General features: G+C 37.5%; 1 protein-coding gene across 2 annotated transcripts in view; it reads left to right on the top strand.

The window, feature by feature from the left end:
* Positions 1–23,258, top strand: part of LOC138304794 (cysteine-rich DPF motif domain-containing protein 1-like) — a 63,877-nt gene extending 40,619 nt beyond the window's left edge. For both annotated transcript variants that reach the window (XR_011205637.1, XM_069245070.1), the window contains one exon: positions 22,955–23,258. Coding sequence is in view for 1 of the 2 variants with exons in the window: in XM_069245070.1 (XP_069101171.1) it covers positions 22,955–22,987 (33 nt within the window). In the remaining variant the exon portion in view is untranslated. The remainder of the gene's footprint in view (positions 1–22,954) is intronic.
* The last annotated feature ends 578 nt before the right edge of the window (positions 23,259–23,836 follow it).

Raw genomic sequence — 23,836 nt, forward strand, 5'->3', positions numbered from 1 at the left:
GTCTTCAGGGGTTTGAATTCTTTTATTTGTTTAATCTTACTATGACGTCATTGTACTATGACGTCATGTTTTACAAATAAAAGAATTCAAACCCCTGAAGACCGGCATGAGCCGAGAAAGCGCTAGGGAGGAAAAAACTGTTTTATAGTTGTGTTTTCTTTTTATGTATATATATATATATATATATACAATGTATCATGGTGCATATGTGCTAGTTTAAACACACACAATTGGATATGCTAGAACTACCAATGTATGTTACATACAGATGTTTGTCAAAACTATGACAACCAATGCTTATTAGTAACCGTTTTGATTCTTGGAAAAGTTTGAGGGTATTACGTATTTGAATATCACTCACTTGCCTCCCTTTCAGGTCTCTAGGTTTTCATTGTGACGTCCTTATTTTATGAGTGAAATTCTCGTCATTTTCTTTGAAAAGTATGACGTTACCCTGTAGCCCATGACGTTACAATTAATACCTATACCTACAAGAGTAGATAACTCTGTAATATACAAAAACATTATAAGTATAGTGTGTTCAACTTCTGTACAAGGAAATTGGATTTATGGTCTGATTGAGTAGTATTGAGGACAAGCTGTTGACTTTAGATAGAGACTTCAGGTTTTTCTCTTGGTACTCCAGTTTTCCTCCTCCTTGTAATTCTCTAGGTATCTACATAATATCATGTCACTTGTTTCAGTAGTGTGGTTAAGATGTCACAACATATTTACCATTCATACCATGTGACCAGGGCAGTTGCCAGGTTACTAAGAATGTGTCTTGTATGTCCTCTGGCTTTCCTCCACCTCCTCTGTCTAATTTCCAGTTCTCTTCCACCAATGACGCTATAACTTTAACCTGAAGTTATAAACTGTTAAATTCCAACACCTGAAAATGTGAGAAAAATAAGCAAAGCGTTAGTTTGGGAGGAGTTAATACTCTCTGTTAGTCTTACAGACACTGACAACTGTAATCATCTTACCTGATTATAACACATTCTCACATTTAGTACATTTAAACAGATGTATTTAAAACAATCTTTAACTAATATGCTGGGGGACTTTATATAAAGATTTTGCTTTATATCAAAGAAAGTACAAATTAAATGGGCTGCGGTGCGCATGGGAGATGTCCCAACATATTACATGTACCATTAGCTCTCCACTTCTGGGTCGCGAGTTTGAATCCCATGTGGAACAGTTGCCAGGTTACACTGACTGCTGGTCGATGCTTTTTCTCTGGATACTCCGGCTTTCTTCCATCAATAAACTTGGCATGTCAATTACCATCTGAATGACTTTTTAGACCCAGCCTTCCATAAAACCTTTGGTAGCTATCGACTGTGACTCAATCATTTTGTGACCAAATTTTTTCTCATTTTCCTTTTTTAATTAAAATTGAATGACATACTCAGATTAACAAATGATACCAATACCTGCAAGGGCAGATAACTCTGAAATACGCTAGTATAGAGTATTTTTTGCTTTTAATAATCAATTCATCAATACAGAAATTACGTCTATTCTGAACAAACGTCATATAGATCAGTATAATCAGGTTTTATTTACCATTAAAAAAACATTTTTGTGTTATAAAATATGAGAAAAACCACAAACATAAATGAAGCTTATGTGTATTGTATTTTATTAAGATATAAAGTACTGGTGTATCATATATCCTATATATGAAGTCCCTTTTTGACATCTATCTCTCTACCTAAATGCTATCTAATTCATTTGTTCTAAGTATTTATAATCTTGGATAATTTTCAGGGGAAATGTTGACACCAAATCATTATTACATTTATTGAATGTGAAGGTATAACAAATATCGAGGTATCATTGACTGCCCAGTGCCTTTGATGTCGACAGTTATCAAACCTTGATGATCCTTGAGGCCTATGGAAGACCACTCATGACTGCTATTTAAGTTCGCTTGACAACAGGCACATTCGTAGCCAAGCTTTAGGACAAATAATCTGGAACGTCTCATGGCCCGAACACGATCTGTCTGCGAATGTTGACTGCAGACCCTATACGGCTGTCAAGTGGTCTTATCGATGGCTGCATGGTCGGACAAGTGTTTTGCCTCGCCATAATTAGACGTCGTTGAGCGTGATGAAAAGTTTGTGTATTGGACATTAAGTGTCTCTGCAGGTAAGAAGCATCGTTGATCTTTGACAAAGAGTCCACAAGTCAATTACTGTTACAACTGTTTTAATGCTTCTTGATAGATTCCAGCTTAGAAAGGAGAAAAAAATCTTTCACTTCTCAGGTGAAGGTTGTCTAGGAAGATCTGTTGTTCTATTGGGTGGAAACAAGGGGTCTGGAAAAATGTGGGAAAACCGATCATTTATGGTGACTAATTGGTTTTGTGGTTGACTTTATGCGTTATTGTCAAGCCAGGATGGGATGTGTTTGCTTGTCATTGGTGATTTGATACTTATTGCTTCTTTCGTGTGGTTAGGACTGAAAAAATCGTAGTTAACTTCCCCAATAAATGTATATATAGGTTAACGTATCAGGAATTTGTTCACACGTTTGTCGTCCAATTAGACTACTGGGACACAACGTTACAGGTTTTGTTAGGAGATCTTGTTAATATCCTGTAAGTAATGCCAAGGACTTTAAGGAAGGAAAGACCTGATAAAATGACAATTTCGATAACTTTCCTTTGGCATTTACTAGTTTGTGATAACACTTCACACACTTACAAACAGAGTCAAAGTAAAAAAAATTGACTCAACTCTAAATTCAAAAGCACAAACCACAGCAAATATGACAATGACTATAGAACTCTTAGGTGTATTTGATATACATTATTGTATACACATATAAAAAGTTATAATAACTGGACCGTTCTCAGACACCAGCGATACAGCACAGCTTTTTCTAGGTAAATTGGGGACATTGGTATGCTTTTGTTAAAAGACAATAAACAAAGGGAAACAGAGTTGGTATAAAATTTGGCTCTGATCCCCTGTGGGGCAGGAGGGGCAGGGCCCTAAAGGGGAAATAAAGGTAAATCTTTTAAATCACTACTATTCAAAGAGTTCTGCATGGTTTGTAACCAAATTTGGCCAGAAACATCCTTTGGGAAGTGGAACAGAATTTGTATAAATTTTGGCTCTGACACCCAGGGGGCAGGAGGGACAGGTTTAAGTTTCATACAAACGCTGTTCCCCTTCCCTGAAGAATTTTTCTGGCCAAATTTGGTTTCAATCAATGCAGAACTCTATGACTAATAGCTATTTAAAGGATTTACCTTTATTCAGAATATTACTTGGTATTACAAATCAGGTGAGCGATACAGGGCCTGTGGGCCTCTTGTTTGTTCCTTTCAATAGCATGTTCCCTCTAATAGTTTTATTTCAATTATATCATCCTATTAGAAAAATAAATGTTTTAGATTATGGCAATCTTTATAATTACACATCTTTTTTTAATATCAAATGCACCGCATAATATTTTGCATGCTAGGGTCTGAGCAATGTATCGTGTTCTTTTCAAAGTATATTGATATTTTTCTTTTTTATTAAATTTCATTAAATTCATGGTCAAGTAAATTTCTGTGAACTTAGATATATCTGTAATTTAAGTCAAGACAGAATGAATATCATGATCATAAAGTAAGATGATATGTATAGCTTCTTGTATTAACTGTTAGAAATTGAGAAATGAGTATTTCTCCATGCAAATCCTGCATCAAAGAAGAGACCATGAAGTTTCTTCCCTGCAAAATTCAACATCTAAAACTGTACTTTGTGTATAAGATGAATTAATTTTGCTATCTTTCAAATATGTCTAGATTTCATTTTAAAAAATTACCTCAAAGTCTACCAGCTAGCTAATAATGCAGACAGAATGATTATTGATTATTTTGTGCCTCTTATTCATTCACTGTAAACAAAATTTATTTACATAAAATAGCCATCAAATGTTGAAAATTTTATGGTTTATTTTTGGTATATGGCATTTGAATTGAAGTAGCTGTTAATTGTCATATGTTTAGAAGTGAAGGTTTGATGTCACGATCTTGAAATGTTAAGTTTATTACAAAATTTTTATCACAGTTTATTTAAGAACTTTGTCGGGAAACTCATGTAGGAGGAAACCTTGTGCCCACTGTATCCAACTACATAGTGTGTGCCTATTTTTTTCTTTGTACTCTGGCTTTCCTGATCTGCCCCAAAAACCTCTTGCAAATGACTTCGTTAAATAAGGACAAATCTGTGAAAAGTATCAGAATCTATTCTTTGCAAATAATTAAAAAAAAAAGTTGATCTTTTTATTTTCTTATTTTCAATAAAAAATTTTAATGAGTTCTGGATTTTCATGATCCAATTTTTATTTTCTTATTTTCCATGTATCTATTAATTATAAGTTGTTGAATTTTATGATCCAATTATTGTTTTCTTATTTTCTATTTTTTATAAGTTCTTGATTTTCATATGTTTTTTTTTAGTTTAGATTTTTTCAAAATAAAATTTGAACACAATTGTTAGTGGAATGTTCCCTACAATTGGGGAGAAGGGGGGGGAGGAATGCTCAAAGAAAGTTGAGGTAAAAAATAGTTTAAAAGTGAGTAAAACAGAAATGTTTTATGTTTTGTGTGGGCACTAAGGAACTAGGGTAGTGTTTCTCTTAGACATAAATGCCAGGTCAGAAGGAAAACCTCAGCTGATGAGTTGTCCGAACGGTCTCTAGTGAGTTCCCCTGGGATTCAGAAGTCTCTGTTTTGACTGTCCCCACGCATTCATCCCCATTTGAAACAGACAATATTGATGTGTTAAAAGCAGGTTTGTCTTGTTAATTAAGGAAGATATTGGTTGTAGGGCAATGGTTTTTATACACACCAAAAGTACAACTTTTCAAAGTTGACATTTCAACCAAACGCCCACAAGAACTACGTGTACTGTTTAATGATTGGCTCACCGCTTTTTTACAATCCATGTTAGATCCAGTCAGGATTATTCCTAAAACCAATCGCGCATAATATGGTACATGATTATTTGGCCGGTGTCTTATAAAATTTTGATCCCCATATAATATTAAACGGGGTCAATATTAAATTTTTCAAAATTTTGTTGAACATCAATTTATGGAAAGGGTTTTGGTTTTAGAATTAGACCATGAATACCATATATAGAAAATTAATTTCCTGTAATATTGATGTATTACACGTGAATCACAATGTATTACACGTGAATCACAATGTATTACACGTGAATCACGATGTATTACACGTGAATCACAATGTATTACACGTGAATCACAATGTATTACATGTGAATCACAATGTATTACATGTAAATCACAATTTTTTCACGTGAATCACGATGTAATAATTGCCCCTCAAAAGACTATAGTTAAAGCATTTTTGCTATTGAAGATGCATCTGGTGTGTAATTACATTCATATCTATTGTTATTCCAATGTATATCAAGCAAATATTTTTATTCAATTTCACATAAAAGTAAGAATGATTGATGTTTTAGTTGTGGAATGCCTTTTTAAATTAAATGTAGAAAAATTATAATCATTTGTTTCAATACAGGAAGATGTCCATGTTTTAATTTCTCAATCTGAAGCTGATGCTTGACATATCTTTATGTTCCTGCTGACTTCAGCAGAATTTTAATGTCAGCCGTGTTGTGAACGAAGCACTGCGACATATAAAGTAAATTGAATTATCTGGCTTCATTAAATGCCATACAAACACTGATAATGAACAATCTCCCACGTACAGGAGCTAATTAAATGGAACAACAAATTTATTTCCATGGATTTAGTCTTAGATAATATTTGATACAAATTTTAAAGATATCATGACTCAGTCGAAAACCCAACTTAATGGTTTACGTAAATTTTCCTTTTATAGGGTGTGCAAGTCATTGAACTCATCTGATTATGAATTTCAGCTTCCTTTAGCTGAGATATGACGATCAGGGTCATATTCAAATGACCTGAGGTCAGTTGATCGGAGGGTGGCTAAGAGTTTTGGGAATGGTTCCATCTATCAAAATATCAGGTGCTGAAATAATAATATAATTTGTAAGGAAGGGTGTAAAAGTGGTATACATTTGTCATTTACCGTGAACAACAGCATGATTGACTTATAATATAGTAATGGACATGTTGGATCTTAAGCTTTTCATGAGATATATTTTTTATACCCTGTCGCTGTTTTGTGGGACATTTTGCATAGTAATGAATGGTCGCTAAAATTTGATCTGCAAAAAATTGAGAAATGGATGAGTTCTATATACTTCTATAGCAAAATTTAAAAACCACTGAATTCTTTTTTTTTCTTTTTTTTTTTTTTTATTTGTAGTTCAATCATGAAAATTTTGTCCCACAAGATATGCCATAATATGCCATTTCAAGAGATTGAGTATATAGCAATTATATTTGTTTGATTAGTCAATTATTGCTTAGGACTATAGTAATTACATCTAGTGCCATTTGGCCAGAAATATCATTGGAGGAAGGGGAACAGAGCTTGTCTAAGTTTTGGCTCTGACCCCCCGAAAGGATGGCTTCCTCTTTTTACATGGTCTTATGTGTGGTGCTTGTGTGCTTTGGGAGACTGTGGTTTGTGTGCTTTGGGAGACTGTGGTTTGTGTCCTTTTGGAGACTGGTTAGTGTGCTTTGGGAGACTGTGGTTTGTGTGCTTTGGGAGACTGTGGTTTGTGTCCTTTTGGAGACTGGTTTGTGTGATTTGGGAGACTGTGGTTTGTGTGATTTGGGAGACTGTGGTTTGTGTACTTTGGGAGACTGTGGTTTGTGTACTTTGGGAGACTGTGGTTTGTGTACTTTGGGAGACTGTGGTTTGTGTACTTTGGGAGACTGTGGTTTGTGTACTTTGGAGACGTGTTGTTTACTTTTGGAGACTGGTTTGTGTGCTTTGGGAGACTGTGGTTTGTGTGCTTTTGGTTTGTGTGCTTTGGAGACTGTGGTTTGTGTACTTTGGGAGACTGTGGTTTGTGTACTTTGGGAGACTGTGGTTTGTGTACTTTGGGAGACTGTGGTTTGTGTACTTTGGGATACTGTGGTTTGTATACTTTGGGAGACAGTGGTTTGTGTGCCTTGCAATTGTAAGACTGTGGTTTGTGTGCTTTGGGAGACTGTGGTTTGTGTACTTTGGGAGACTGTGGTTTGTGTACTTTGGGAGACTGTGGTTTGTGTATTTTGGGAGACTGTGGTTTGTGTCCTTTGGGAGACTGTGGTTTGTGTACTTTGGGAGACTGTGGTTTGTGTGCTTTGGGAGACTGTGGTTTGTGTACTTTGGGAGACTGTGGTTTGTGTGTTTTGGGAGACTGTGGTTTGTGTACTTTGGGAGACTGTGGTTTGTGTGCTTTGGGAGACTGTGGTTTGTGTACTTTGGGAGACTGTGGTTTGTGTACTTTGGGATACTGTGGTTTGTGTGTTTTTGGGAGACTGTGGTTTGTGTGCTTTTGGAGACTGGTTTTGTGTTTTGGGAGACTGTGGTTTGTGTGCTTTGGGAGACTGTGGTTTGTGTACTTTGGGAGACTGTGGTTTGTGTACTTTGGGAGACTGTGGTTTGTGTACTTTGGGAGACTGTGGTTTGTGTACTTTTGGGAGACTGTGGTTTGTGTACTTTGGGAGACTGTGGTTTGTGTACTTTGGGATACTGTGGTTTGTTACTTTGGGAGACTGTGGTTTTTGTGCCTTGCAATTGTAAGACTGTGGTTTGTGTGCTTTGGGAGACTGTGGTTTGTGTGTTTTGGGAGACTGTGGTTTGTGTACTTTGGGAGACTGTGGTTTGTGTGTTTTGGGAGACTGTGGTTTGTGTACTTTGGGAGACTGTGGTTTGTGTACTTTGGGAGACTGTGGTTTGTGTACTTTGGGAGACTGTGGTTTGTGTACTTTTGGGAGACTGTGGTTTGTGTACTTTGGGAGACTGTGGTTTGTGTGTTTTGGGAGACTGTGGTTTGTGTACTTTGGGAGACTGTGGTTTGTGTACTTTGGGAGACTGTGGTTTGTGTACTTTGGGAGACTGTGGTTTGTGTACTTTGGGAGACTGTGGTTTGTGTACTTTGGGAGACTGTGGTTTGTGTGCTTTGGGAGACTGTGGTTTGTGTACTTTGGGAGACTGTGGTTTGTGTGCTTTGGGAGACTGTGGTTTGTGTACTTTGGGAGACTGTGGTTTGTGTACTTTGGGAGACTGTGGTTTGTGTACTTTGGGAGACTGTGGTTTGTGTACTTTGGGAGACTGTGGTTTGTGTACTTTGGGAGACTGTGGTTTGTGTACTTTTACTTTGGGACTGTGGTTTGTTACTGTGTACTTTGGGAGACTGTGGTTTGTGTACTTTGGGAGACTGTGGTTTGTGTGCTTTGGGAGACTGTGGTTTTGTGTACTTTGGGAGACTGTGGTTTGTGTACTTTGGGAGACTGTGGTTTGTGTACTTTGGGAGACTGTGGTTTGTGTGTTTTGGGAGACTGTGGTTTGTGCTTGGAGACTGTGGTTTGTGTACTTTGGGAGACTGTGGTTTGTGTACTTTGGGAGACTGTGGTTTTGTGTGCTTTGGGAGACTGGTTTGTGTGCTTTGGGAGACTGTGGTTTGTGTACTTTGGGAGACTGTGGTTTGTGTGCTTTGGGAGACTGTGGTTTGTGTACTTTGGGAGACTGTGGTTTGTGTACTTTGGGAGACTGTGGTTTGTGTACTTTGGGAGACTGTGGTTTGTGTACTTTGGGAGACTGTGGTTTGTGTGCTTTGGGAGACTGGTTTGTGTGTTTTGGGAGACTGTGGTTTGTGTGTTTTGGGAGACTGTGGTTTGTGTGCTTTGGGAGACTGTGGTTTGTGTGCTTTGGGAGACTGTGGTTTGTGTACTTTGGGAGACTGTGGTTTGTGTACTTTGGGAGACTGTGGTTTGTGTACTTTGGGAGACTGTGGTTTGTGTACTTTGGGAGACTGTGGTTTGTGTACTTTGGGAGACTGTGGTTTGTGTACTTTGGGAGACAGTGGTTTGTGTGCCTTGCAATTGTAAGACTGTGGTTTGTGTGCTTTGGGAGACTGTGGTTTGTGTACTTTGGGTGACTGTGGTTTGTGTGCCTTGGTGGTTTGTGTACTTTGGGAGACTGTGGTTTGTGTACTTTGGGAGACTGTGGTTTGTGTACTTTGGGAGACTGTGGTTTGTGTACTTTGGGAGACTGTGGTTTGTGTACTTTGGGAGACTGTGGTTTTGTGTACTTTGGGAGACTGTGGTTTGTGTACTTTGGGAGACTGTGGTTTGTGTACTTTGGGAGACTGTGGTTTGTGTACTTTGGGAGACTGTGGTTTGTGTACTTTGGGAGACTGTGGTTTGTGTGCTTTTGGAGACTGTGGTTTGTGTGCTTTGGGAGACTGTGGTTTGTGTTTTGGGAGACTGTGGTTTGTGTGCTTTGGGAGACTGTGGTTTGTGTACTTTGGGAGACTGTGGTTTGTGTACTTTTGGGAGACTGTGGTTTGTGTACTTTGGGAGACTGTGGTTTGTGTACTTTGGGAGACTGTGGTTTGTGTACTTTGGGAGACTGTGGTTTGTGTACTTTGGGATACTGTGGTTTGTGTACTTTGGGAGACTGTGGTTTGTGTGCTTTGGAGACTGTGGTTTGTGTGCTTTGGGAGACTGTGGTTTGTGTGCTTTTGGGAGACTGTGGTTTGTGTACTTTGGGAGACTGTGGTTTGTGTTTGTGTGTTTTGGGAGACTGTGGTTTGTGTACTTTGGGAGACTGTGGTTTTGTGTACTTTGGGAGACTGTGGTTTGTGTACTTTGGGAGACTGTGGTTTGTGTGCCTTTTGGGAGACTGTGGTTTGTGTACTTTGGGAGACTGTGGTTTGTGTGCTTTGGGAGACTGTGGTTTGTGTACTTTGGGAGACTGTGGTTTGTGTGCTTTGGGAGACTGTGGTTTGTGTACTTTGGGAGACTGTGGTTTGTGTACTTTGGGAGACTGTGGTTTGTGTACTTTGGGAGACTGTGGTTTGTGTACTTTGGGAGACTGTGGTTTGTGTACTTTGGGAGACTGTGGTTTGTGTGCTTTGGGAGACTGTGGTTTGTGTACTTTGGGAGACTGTGGTTTGTGTACTTTGGGAGACTGTGGTTTGTGTGTTTTGGGAGACTATGGTTTGTGTACTTAGGGAGACTGTGGTTTGTGTACTTTGGGAGACTGTGGTTTGTGTACTGTGTACTTTGGAGAGACGGTGGTTTGTGTACTGTGTACTTTGGGAGACTGTGGTTTGTGTGCTTTGGGAGACTGTGGTTTGTGTGCTTTGGGAGACTGTGGTTTGTGTGCCTTGGGAGACTGTGGTTTGTGTACTTTGGGAGACTGTGGTTTGTGTACTTTGGGAGACTGTGGTTTGTGTGTTTTGGGAGACTGTGGTTTGTGTGCTTTGGGAGACTGTGGTTTGTGTGCTTTGGGAGACTGTGGTTTGTGTACTTTGGGAGACTGTGGTTTGTGTGCCTTGCAATTGGAAGACTGTGGTTTGTGTATTTTGGGAGACTGTGGTTTGTGTACTGTGTGCTTTGGGAGACTGTGGTTTGTGTACTTTGGGAGACTGTGGTTTGTGGTGTGTGTACTTTAGGAGACTGTGGTTTGTGTACTGTGTGCTTTGGGAGACTGTGGTGTGTGTTCTTTGGGAGACTGTGGTTTGTGTACTTTGGGAGACTGTGGTTTGTGTACTTTGGGAGACTGTGGTTTGTGTACTTTGGGAGACTGTGGTTTGTGTATTTTGGGAGACTGTGTTTTGTGTACTTTGGGAGACTGTGGTTTGTGTACTTTGGGAGACTGTGGTTTGTGTACTTTGGGAGACTGTGTTTTGTGTACTTTGGGAGACTGTGGTTTGTGTACTGTGTGGTTTGGGAGACTGTGGTTTGTTCAGTTGTCTCCTTGTGATTGTGGAAATGCACATTTAATCATGCTATCCTCCTAAAGCATACTTGTAGCTGAAGTCACTAAACAACACATCCAGTTACATTGACAACTACATTAATTGATCAATAACATTGTGATCAGCCAAATTCTAAATATGACTTCCGGCAGTAATCAGAGATTGAGATTTGATGTCCTTCCCATGTTATCGTCAGTGATGATAGACAAACGCCCATGCTCCACCGTTTCGCTCAACCATGACATCATGTGGTCTGCCTGTTGTCCAGACATACAGGCAGTCTTTACCAAAAACTACTGGACCAGTTACCGAAGTGATCTATTCTAGGAAATGAAAAATTTCCCATTTAATTAACTTGTGTATGCTTCTGGTAACATGCCACTCATTAAAATATTTGGTCCATACATGACCATATCATCCTTAGAGAAAATTCTCCCAGAATTGAACGATTCCTGATAACCCTGTCCTGCTATAAGAAGAGCAATGATATGTGACCAGTAATTTTTTTTTTAGCTCACCTGGCTTAAAGGGCCAGTGAACTTTTGTCATGGTGCAGTGTCTTTTGTTCCACCATCATCAACATTTCCTTAAATTACTACTAGTCATAGAGTTCTGCATGGATTATGATCAAGGGCCAAAAACATCCTTTGTAATGAATCTTGGCACTTTAACCCCCTGGAGCAGGAGGAGGAGCAGGGCCCAATAGGTGTAAATGGTTAATTCTTTAAATTGCTACGAGTCATAGAGTTTTCCATGGACTGGATCCAAATATGGTCTGAAACATCCTTGGGGGAAGGGGAACAGGGTTTGTATGAATCTTAGCTCTGACCCCCAGGGGCAGGAGGGATATAAATAATGACAATCACAAGATATAAACACAAAACAGTATATTGAGTGATGAAATCCTTTAGTATAGAGACAATGTAGTGTATAATGTTTCTTTGTCTTGTCCAATTATATTATTCCGTTTGACTTTTGAAGAATGATACACAAATATCTTTTTTAATTACAAAAAAATAATTATTTCAGTTTAATTTTCATATTAAAACAGCAACTTGATTATACAAGATCATTTTATTTTTTCAACTGAAAAAATTGTACATTGTAAGTACATGTGTAAAAAGAAATAATTTGGTATAGTATCAGTTAGGTTGTTTACCGTACATTATCCATATAGCTTTAGATAACTGTCATAATGATCGAATCCTTATCTTTAAATCATTTTTAAAGCTCACCTAATTAGATGTCAAATGAAGTACATGTATAATTCATTTTAAATCCACAACGGCATAACTGAGGTATAAAGTAGACACATCTATCATATGTTTTCACTGACTGTCGATTGTGTTCTAAATGGGTTACTCAATACCAATTCTGTTTTTCTGTTGTTTTATTTTTTGACAATTAAGGATGTTATGATTCAAGGATTATACTGACAGGAAAGCCATTGTTTTTATTTAATTTTATTTAATAATTTCACGGTTGTTCTTACATTAATAATCAATCTCCAGGTGATTTGTCAGAGGACACTACACAATCTAAACATTGTGTTTTATTTTCTATTTTGACATCAATATGATCACATGCCTGACACATAATTAGCAGGTGATGTAATGGGTGTCAAACTTTATATGACAAATGTTATCTACAAATTAGCTGGAGATGTTAAAAATATGACTTATAACTAACGTTTAACCTCAGAGATTATGTATTAATAACTGTAGCTCAGAGATTCAAAATGTTGGTCAGGTTATTGAGGTTGGTCCTTGAGAGGTGGTCAGGTAATGGAGGGTAGTAGTTGAGAGGTGGTCAGGTAATGGAGGGTAGTAGTTGACAGGTGGTCAGGTTATGGAGGGTAGTAGTTGACAGGTGGTCAGGTTATGGAGGGTAGTAGTTGAGAGGTGGTCAGGTAATGGAGGGTAGTAGTTGAGAGGTGGTCAGGTAATGGAGGGTAGTAGTTGAGAGGTGGTCAGGTAATGGAGGGTAGTAGTTGAGAGGTGGTCAGGTAATGGAGGGTAGTAGTTGAGAGGTGGTCAGGTAATGGAGGGTAGTAGTTGACAGGTGGTCAGGTTATGGAGGGTAGTAGTTGAGAGGTGGTCAGGTTATGGAGGGTAGTAGTTGAGAGGTGGTCAGGTTATGGAGGGTAGTAGTTGACAGGCGGTCAGGTTATGGAGGGTAGTAGTTGAGAGGTGGTCAGGTTATGGAGGGTAGTAGTTGAGAGGTGGTCAGGTAATGGAGGGTAGTAGTTGACAGGTGGTCAGGTTATGGAGGTTAGTAGTTGAGAGGTGGTCAGGTAATGGAGGGTAGAAGTTGAGAGGTGGTCAGGTTATGGAGGGTAGAAGTTGAGAGGTGGTCGGGTTATTGAGGGTAGTAGTTGAGAGGTGGTCAGGTAATGGAGGGTAGTAGTTGAGAGGTGGTCAGGTAATGGAGGGTAGTAGTTGACAGGTGGTCAGGTAATGGAGGGTAGTAGTTGACAGGTGGTCAGTAGGGCTGGATCAATATATCGATATACCGATACGTATCGGTTTTCAGCAGCATATCGAATATCGATACGCAAACATGCTGTATATCGCTGTATCGTTTTAACAATCCAACCTTCTGCTTTTGTTATAGAAATAGGAAATTCCAAAAAAACTTCATTTTAAAACATCATTCAAGTAAGAGCATTTCAATCAAAAGGAAGTGTTTAATGCATCTGTGTCACCTAGATTGATTAGAAATGTCTTTTCATAACTAAGAATACGAATTGACAGAAATTAATTAACACACATGATATAAACCAAATCAAATGTTCGGTAGATTTTTTTAAGATTAAGATAGAATGTTTTATCAAAATTGTCTTTTATTGTCATAATATTCAAAACACTATGGTCAACTGAATTTGAAAAAGAGGTGTATTGTATCGTCAATACGTATCGTGTATTGTTTCGGTGTATTGTCAATACGTATCGTATCGTTTTAGACCTTCCAATACCCAGCCCTAGTGGTCAGGTTATGGAGGGTAGTAGTTGAGAGGTGGTCAGGTTATGGAGGGTAGTAGTTGAGAGGTGGTCAGGTTATGGAGGGTAGTAGTTGACAGGCGGTCAGGTTATGGAGGGTAGTAGTTGAGAGGTGGTCAGGTTATGGAGGGTAGTAGTTGAGAGGTGGTCAGGTAATGGAGGGTAGTAGTTGACAGGTGGTCAGGTTATGGAGGTTAGTAGTTGAGAGGTGGTCAGGTAATGGAGGGTAGAAGTTGAGAGGTGGTCAGGTTATGGAGGGTAGAAGTTGAGAGGTGGTCGGGTTATTGAGGGTAGTAGTTGAGAGGTGGTCAGGTAATGGAGGGTAGTAGTTGAGAGGTGGTCAGGTAATGGAGGGTAGTAGTTGACAGGTGGTCAGGTAATGGAGGGTAGTAGTTGACAGGTGGTCAGTAGGGCTGGATCAATATATCGATATACCGATACGTATCGGTTTTCAGCAGCATATCAAATATCGATACGCAAACATGCTGTATATCGCTGTATCGTTTTAACAATCCAACCTCTGCTTTTGTTATAGAAATAGGAAATTCCAAAAAAACTTCATTTTAAAACATCATTCAAGTAAGAGCATTTCAATCAAAAGGAAGTGTTTAATGCATCTGTGTCACCTAGATTGATTAGAAATGTCTTTTCATAACTAAGAATACGAATTGACAGAAATTAATTAACACACATGATATAAACCAAATCAAATGTTCGGTAGATTTTTTTAAGATTAAGATAGAATGTTTTATCAAAATTGTCTTTTATTGTCATAATATTCAAAACACTATGGTCAACTGAATTTGAAAAAGAGGTGTATTGTATCGTCAATACGTATCGTGTATTGTTTCGGTGTATTGTCAATACGTATCGTATCGTTTTAGACCTTCCAATACCCAGCCCTAGTGGTCAGGTTATGGAGGGTAGTAGTTGAGAGGTGGTCAGGTTATGGAGGGTAGTAGTTGAGAGGTGGTCAGGTTATGGAGGGTAGTAGTTGACAGGCGGTCAGGTTATGGAGGGTAGTAGTTGAGAGGTGGTCAGGTTATGGAGGGTAGTAGTTGAGAGGTGGTCAGGTAATGGAGGGTAGTAGTTGACAGGTGGTCAGGTTATGGAGGTTAGTAGTTGAGAGGTGGTTAGGTAATGGAGGGTAGAAGTTGAGAGGTGGTCAGGTTATGGAGGGTAGAAGTTGAGAGGTGGTCGGGTTATTGAGGGTAGTAGTTGAGAGGTGGTCAGGTTATGGAGGGTAGTAGTTGAGAGGTGGTCGGGTTATGGAGGGTAGTAGTTGAGAGGTGGTCAGGTAATGGAGGGTAGTAGTTGAGAGGTGGTCAGGTAATGGAGGGTAGTAGTTGAGAGGTGGTCAGGTAATGGAGGGTAGTAGTTGACAGGCGGTCAGGTTATGGAGGGTAGTAGTTGAGAGGTGGTCAGGTTATGGAGGGTAGTAGTTGAGAGGTGGTCAGGTAATGGAGGGTAATAGTTGAGAGATGGTCAGGTTATGGAGGGTAGTAGTTGAGAAGTGGTCGGGTTATGGAAGGTAGTAGTTGAGAGGAGGTCAGGTTATGGAGGGTAGAAGTTGAGAGGTGGTCAGGTTATGGAGGGTAGTAGTTGAGAGGTGGTCAGGTTATAGAGGGTAGTAGTTGACAGGCGGTCAGGTTATGGAGGGTAGTAGTTGAGAGGTGGTCGGGTTATGGAGGGTAGTAGTTGACAGGTGGTCAGGTTATGGAGGGTAGTAGTTGGTTGAGTTGCGGAGGATGGTCATTGAGAGGGGGTCTGGGGTTTTGAGCTCACCTGGTCCGAAGGTTATGGAGGCAAGAGGGATGGGAACCAATAGGGGAAATAGAGGTAAATCCTTTAAATCGCTACTACTCATAGAGTTCTACATAGATTGTAACCAAATTTGGCCAAAAACATCCTTGGGAGAAAGGGAACAGAGTTTTGTATAAATTTTGGCTCTGACTCCCCTGGATCAGAAAGAGTGGAGTCCTACAATGTATAGGGTCGGACAATGTATAGAGAAATAAGAAGTTTAAATGCCTTCAGAAAAGAAACAATCATCCTGTATTTAGAACATTACTTGGCATTACAAACCATGTGAGCGATACAGGCCCTCTGGGCCTCTTGTTAAATATCCAAGATAATGAAATTTTTAAAATCTTAAATCATAGCCATGAAATATTACCACAATTTAGACACAGTCTAGAAAGACACGATTCAGTATGTTTGAGATTCATGTCATGGCCATGAATATCTTGAGTAATTAGTAAAGCTTATGTATTTCAAAGTCATGAATAACTCATTACTGGAAATGAATTAAAAATGAAAAAAAAAAGCAATGAAAATATCAGTCATGCGAAATCCGAAAGTAAAAAAATTAATTTCTTCTTTTTGAGTTATCTAAGGATCATCAATCATAAAGTTATTCATATTTTTAAACTTCAAAAGTTTTAGATTAAGAAATCAAGAATGATTTTTAATACTGAAGGGAACAAACAGTAACTTTTAAAATATTAAGCATCTTCCTGCTAATAAGTTTGAAGTCACAAGAATTGTCACATGACCTCATGATTGAGTCACATGACTTCTACATATATTTCCCTCCAAAACAGTTAAAATCCAAAATGACAGTTGCGTGACTGCTAGAGTGTGGAAGAGTAAACATTGTTCATCTTAAAATGGAAGTTTTGGCAAATAAGTGAAAGGGCTATCTCGATGAACATGGACTTTCATGGACAAGGATCACTAGACATTTATGCATCCAGGTAGATCAACATGATTTGGCTTGTAGTTGCCAAGCAACTACCAACGTTAATGCACCACTCACTTGATACCCTTGGGAGTTTTCTGAGTGACAGGAGATCAAATGTGAATTGCATAATACATTACGTCTTTTTAATAGATGGTATAAATATTTGGTGGTCGAAATTTTGGTAATCTACATATGGACCGACCAATCTACATATGGACCGGCCAATCTACATATGAACCCGCCAATCTACATATATGTGACCCGCCAATCTTCATATGGACCTGCCAATTTGCCAACACAAAGCCCCGCTAACATTACCCACTATACAGTTAACATTAGTTGCAAAACCTGTGATAATTTATAAGCAGGTAAGAAAAATAGACTTCCTTCAAACAAAATCCAACTGTGATTAGCGTAATTAACTGATCGCCAGGTAGTATATGCATATAGCCATGCCTCATGCTCGCAAAGCACACATATACCTATTCAATGTCGCAGCAAACATTGTAGCATACAACATACAAAATGCAAAGTCACTTTGATTTTGAAAACCAAGGATGTTGTCATAAAGACACTTAACACATGATCCTGTTTTTGCATTCATTTTATCAACTGTAATTGTTCCGATATTTTCTCCTATTAAATAACCTCCTTATAATGTTATATTTCCAAAAATATATGGTTGAGCAATTAATACATCTAACAACTTCTGGCCTTTTCTCTCAGATCTGCAGCGTTGGAATATGAAGGTAGAGGTTGGGGTGAGGTGGTGTTTGGGGGTTGGGAGGGGTGTGATGGCAAAAACGTCTTCCTAATACCTACTACCATGCACATCTCTCTCTCTTCTTCACCACAATCTTGATGCCTACTCAGTTGTCAGTGTCGTGTGTGGGTGTTATGGGGGGCGTTGAAGAGAAGATGGCTGTCAGGGGGAGGTGGGACATCCATGATGACATCTAATGGCTGACCTCGTCTTTTATACCTCACACCTGGGACTGTTAGTCACAGAATTACAGATGTGGTGTGGCCTTCACCTTCACAGAAGTGTCAGTGTGACGATCTCCTCGTCCGCCAAAAGTCTGTGTGTACTAATGTTGCTCCTAAGGCCTTTTTACCTTTTCAATACAAACATTCTGTAATACATTGACATGTCTTGGTTAACCAGTAATGATACAGGAGCCTGGAGGAAAGGGGAAATGTCTTCAAATGCTAACATCATTTTTTTTTTTCATTTGTTTGCTCCTGCCAAAAAATAGTGATGGAGGGGAGTACAATATAATGCTACTATTCATCCTGATCTGTCCTGTTCCCATATTCCTCCACTTTAGAGTGTGGAGACATTTCTTTAATACAAAAACTGCTTTTGTTTTCTTTCTTGTCGTTGCCCCTGATGCAATTTTATCATATTCTGTCAAAGTGAGATTAATTTAAATTTAACATGCGTAATATTCATAGGTTTACTGAGATTAATTTAAATTTAACATGCGTATTTTTTCTGCAGTTCAGATATGCATGGGAATTGATGCTGCCCATCTCATTTTAGACCTCATGCTGCAAAAGATACAATGTAGTACAATGTTATACATTGTCGCAATTCAAAACCATGCTGGCATCTGATGACGTCAGGATGACGTCAGTTTACAGTCCCATGTTGTACTTGCACTGGTTCACACAATGTTATTACATATGTTTTCAATTATATACTTGGATATTTAAGATTTTCTCACGGAATACTTTTAAAAACAACATTCATCAATGCTATGTGTGATATGAAAATGATAAAGATCACGTCAGAATATAACTTTCTCTAGTTTTTTTTCCCGCTTTCATTATAGTTACTCTAGCTATAATGCATTGTACACAAAGAGGAGTTCCAAAACTTAGGATAGCATTATATATTAACCCCCTCCCCGTACAGAGCCCCACCTTTTTCCTGGAGCAGTTGTAAAAATGTCTATGAAATAGTAGATTTTGTGTCATAGTTTGGTAACCTGCTGAAATTTCTTTATTTACTAAAAAACTGTTGCGAATTGAAATTACTCTCACATACAGACACCTATTATTTGTTATAACGACCAGATATCATACAAAATGTTTGAAGTGTAATATACAGGAAAGGGGTGAGCCAAGAGGATTTAGCCAAGAGTGTTAATGTAGCACATATATGACGTCATGTGACTACCGAAATAAACTTTATAACCAAATTTAATTGCAGGCTATTCCCAACCTTTTGATAAATTGGTTTATGATTAAATCTATATAATCTCATTCATTGAGATGAGTTAATTTTCAGAATTTCATTTTTGTGGTACAGCATTAAACTACCATGCATATAAGCAGCCATGACCTTTGAGTCAACATGACCTCTGAATCAGGGTCAATGACTGTGTCTTTAAATAGGCTAAGGTCATAAAAGTTTTCTTCACAAAATGCAAAAAATATTGAATTTGGAACCATATTTAACATTTGGCCAAACGATATGAAACCATTTGTCTTTGACATTCAATTAGAAAGTCGTAGGTTACCCTAACATGTTTGCTGTATTTCAACGGTCAGTTTCATGGTTGACACTCCTTTGTTCTTGACCTTCAATTAGAAGGTCATATGAAACCCTTACAGCTAGGTTTTCTGTATTTGAATGGTCAGTTTCTTGGTCATGTTAACACTTATGACACGCTTAGTGACCTACCCCCAGAACCACTTACTGTTTGGCTGTCGTCCACAAACCTCGTCCAAAGAAAAACAACTTCTCCTAAACTATTGAACAATTTTAATTAATTTTTACAGTAAAATTTGGGACCATGTGTAGATGTGCAGTAAGACTTTCTTTTAAAAACATCAGTTGCTATGGTAACCAGGTCACTCACTGTACACAGATTTTGCAAAATGGTCATGAAATAAATCATTATAGTGAGGCCTTGGATCGACTTGGTTCAATATTAGTCAAGAGATGTAACATATATGGATGCCTATTATTTCATATAACACAATGGTCACTATGGATCTATACAAACAGTCTCACTGAGGCTTCTGATTTGTCCAAATTTACATATAATTTGATTAAGCCGAAAATTGCTAGCATATTCGACCCAATAAGCGCCTTTGCAGGGCTTTTAAAAAATGAAAAGGTGCTAGATAAGACGAAATTATTGCAAACCTATACAGTTTTGATCGCTTTGGTCTTATGCCTGGACAATTGAAATGTGGCCTCAAAAAGAGGAGGGAGGCATATAGGGACATGGGCGCTTATTGGGTCGAATATGATATACAGAATTTTTAATGGATGCTAAACACAATGGTTATAGTTTTGAAACATCAGATGTCATTTGGTTGTCATTGTTACCAAATTAAACGTCAAAACTAACAGTACCTAAATTTGTATATGAATCAGTGGTTAAAGCATTAATCTGTGGTCCTATTCTCAAAAATGACGTGTTATTTGGTTGCCATGGTCCACATGTGGGGTAGTGGGGTATCAGTTAGCCATTAGCTAGTGAGTTCTAGTTTGAACTGTATAGTCGACACACTTGTTAACGCTTCATTAATTCATTTAAATGGTAATTAAGTAATTGATCTACAATTTTCAATAGGTAAGAAACAAACATCACAACAAAGTTGATAATTTCTAATGAATAATATCTTAATGAAACTAAATATGAAAGATAACTATAAATTTTGCTATTCCCGACACTTTAGAATTATGTTACGTTTGACGTACATTTTGTTATTATTCTGTAAAAAAGTAACAGATAAAGCTGGTTTTATGCAAACTTTCATCACTTTAACACATCTGGTGGGAACTCATCATTCACAGTTTAAGAAAATTTACTGGATTTTGTTAAACCTACCTGGTACATGCTGTCACTCTACGTAATAATGTCATTTGTTGTCGTTAAGTTTGAAACAAATTAATCAGAGATATTGTAAAGGAGTATAGCCAGACCTCTTGAACTGTTAATCAATTTGTTTTCAAAACCTGGCAAATGACGTACCTCATTTAGTTATCAATATCAAAAGTTTAGTGATCGATGCTTATAGTGAGAGCTAATGAGTGAAAGTTGATCTTAAATCAAATTTGTTTTATCAATATATCTAATAGACAAATACAAATCACCTGTTCTACAATGACGCACATAAAATCTATAAAATCTATAAGAAGAGATATATAATTTTCAGCCATATTTGACAAGGTTATCCCACCGTTGTCAAGGATAAGATAGGTCTGTCTTTTATTGGGAAATTAAAACTTGCACATACTAAATAACCATGCAACTTCAACAAATACATCCATGGAGTGCCTTTTGTCGATGATGTCATCAGTGTTAATGCAGTACAAAGTCCCTGTGATGATGGTGCTAAGGAAACTAGTGAATTTTCACTTTTTTACGCTAAAGTTATACGGTAATGAAAGAAAAAATCAATCAAATTGGTGTTTGTATAAGCTGGTGGTCAGGAAACTTCATCCCTTATGAAAGATACTATACGTAACCCTTGGCAAGCCTCAGATTGACCTGCAGGCAAAATCTTTCACTGAAATATGAAATTAAATTATTCATAAAAACATACTGTATTCAACCCAATAAGCGCCCAGGGGTTTAGAAAATTGAAAAAATGAAAAGGTGCTTCATAAGACAATATTGTTGCAAGCATATACAGTTTTGATAGATTTGGTCTTATATGGCCATGCAATTGATATGAGGCCTCAAAGAGGGAGGGGCTCTTATAGAGACATGGGTGCTAATTGGGTCAAATACAGTATCTACATATGGTAATGATGTACGAAAGGAAGAGGAGCAATCGTAACGACTCGAGCAGCTTATCCACCTGATGATACCATTTGTATGTTAAGGTTTAAACCCTTTATAAAATACTGTAAGCCAATTGAATAGATTATTTATAGCATTTATATTTACTGTAAAAACATGTGTAAAATGCGAGTATAGGAATTTTCAAATTTTCAATCCGTGAATATTAATCTTTGCATATTTTTTTTGAATTGAAACCGTGAAAAAAAAGTTTACAGTATATAGTGTGTCCATAAATATCAGCACACAAACAAGCATGCAATTTTCTTGTGTCTCCCTGAAGATTCTCTTCTGTCATTTTAACCAGAGTTATTGCCCTTTATTTGTCTTATGGAGTGAGTATATGGTCGATTGAAGAATTAACATAAATCAACACAATTTTTTATATGAAATAATGAAATCAGCATAAGAATTGTGTTTATTCCATATTCTATGATATTGGACCTAAGAAAATAAACAAGTATTGAAAATTGTATTTTGTCTAGACCAAACTGTAGATTTTTTGTAAGTTTGATGGTCAGGAAACAACATTTATTTCATTACATGCACTAGATCACTTACCATATTCTACCAAATTAGTGCTCCTGTCCCTATAGAGTAAGTGCCCTTACGCCATTTTTACGTTGACTTAAATACAGCTGACACTAAGAAAACTGTGTAGGTTTTTCTTTTGATTTCGTTTGTAAAATGATTAAAGGCTTATTCTGTGTAATAATTTTGTGAAAGTTTAGCAGTATGCTATATATGCAATATATCACCTACTGGACTTTGGTAGAAACAATGGTAGATTGAGTGATTGTCTTACCTGTAACCAAGAAACATTATTTTCATATATGCGACTGTAAAAATGTACTAACCATCTGTTAATGTCCAACTTACCTGTCAATATAAAAGACCAATGAATGCCTAATATGGTCATAAGATCAATTCATTTGATCAGTAAGTGGGCTTGTTAGCTGAGGATTTTGTCACTAAGCAGGTGCACAAATTATACGCTGCCCACATGCTCAAATTGGTATCAAAAATCAAAGTTCTGATAGCACTTTAATAATTTCTTTACAATATCTTAATGGTATCCAGGAATTTTAAACTTTTATTTAATAAAATTGTATTCCCTAATGTAATCACCCTATTTGTACAATTTCAATAATGTTACTCTGTTTTCTACTCATTAAATTACATTAAAGTCATGAAAGGATGGGGGTTATTAGCTAGCCATTAGCTTCTAATTCAAGATTGACTTACTGGGTATGTGCTTACTGGGTCAGATATTGTACAGCTCCCTAGGACTATACGAGAGTAGCTTATATTCTAAAATTTAAATACATTGTAATTAATTGGTTAATGTTTTAAATATACAGCCAGCTGTTTGAAGTAACTGTACAGGTGCTTGTTTGATATATCATTACAGCAATAACAGCAATTATTCAGGAAAGGAAAATCTTATTTAATGATAATTTAAAACAAAAAGTTCTCCTGATATTTCCAGTTGTCTAATCACTTGATATTTTTCAGGATATCCGTGTAGTGACAGCCCAGGTACCATAGTAAAAGGACAATATGCATTATACAGAAGAGATGAGGAGCTATCATAGCATCTTGAATTTTGAGAGGAGAAGGAACTCTTGTCTATTCTTTTGATTGGATTTGTACTTTGTAGTGTAATCAGCCTGAAAGTGACAATTTCTGAAAATCTTGCCAAAAGTTACTTGAAGTGAGAGAAATATTTCTTTCATTTAAGTCTATGCAAACTATGGAATATTGAAATTGTGTGCATTATATGATCTGGATTAGAATTGTGAAATAAAGTTTAAAAGAATCTGAGATTTGTTATCATCAATAAAATTTTATGAGGCTACAAAAAAGTCCTTGTTTATATAGAGGTTACACAACGAGTGGTTGTTGGATATGGAATTTATTCCTCACGAGTGAGTTATTTTTTAAAAGTTACAAAAGACCTGAGCTTTAGCGAGTGTCCTTTGTAACTTTTAAAAAATAATTTACGAGTGTGGAATAAATTCCATATCCAACAACCACGAGTCGTGTGACCTGTTTCTACCACAATAATATCCGATTTTAGCCGATAGAAATAAGACGAGGATAAGTACTCAATCCAACAGCAATTTTGGTGTCAAGTGGCGATATCACAGCATAGCATGACGTCACTCGATTATTGATGACGTTGACAAAAGGTGATCGACACTGAGAAAGACGTAGTTCGGTCAAAGTTCATCATGCCAGCCAAACAGAATGCGTACAGAGTTTATACCACGTGTGGTATAAACAAATTGTTAATCAACAGCTGCATTGTTTATTTGATACCCTGAGAGTTGAATAACAGCGCCTATTATGGTAGAAATATATTTATTTTTAGTAAAAAGATTACTGAGGTATGTC

This window comes from Argopecten irradians, chromosome 12 (assembly GCF_041381155.1).
Source record: "Argopecten irradians isolate NY chromosome 12, Ai_NY, whole genome shotgun sequence".
In the NCBI taxonomy this organism is placed as follows: Eukaryota; Metazoa; Mollusca; class Bivalvia; order Pectinida; family Pectinidae; genus Argopecten; species Argopecten irradians.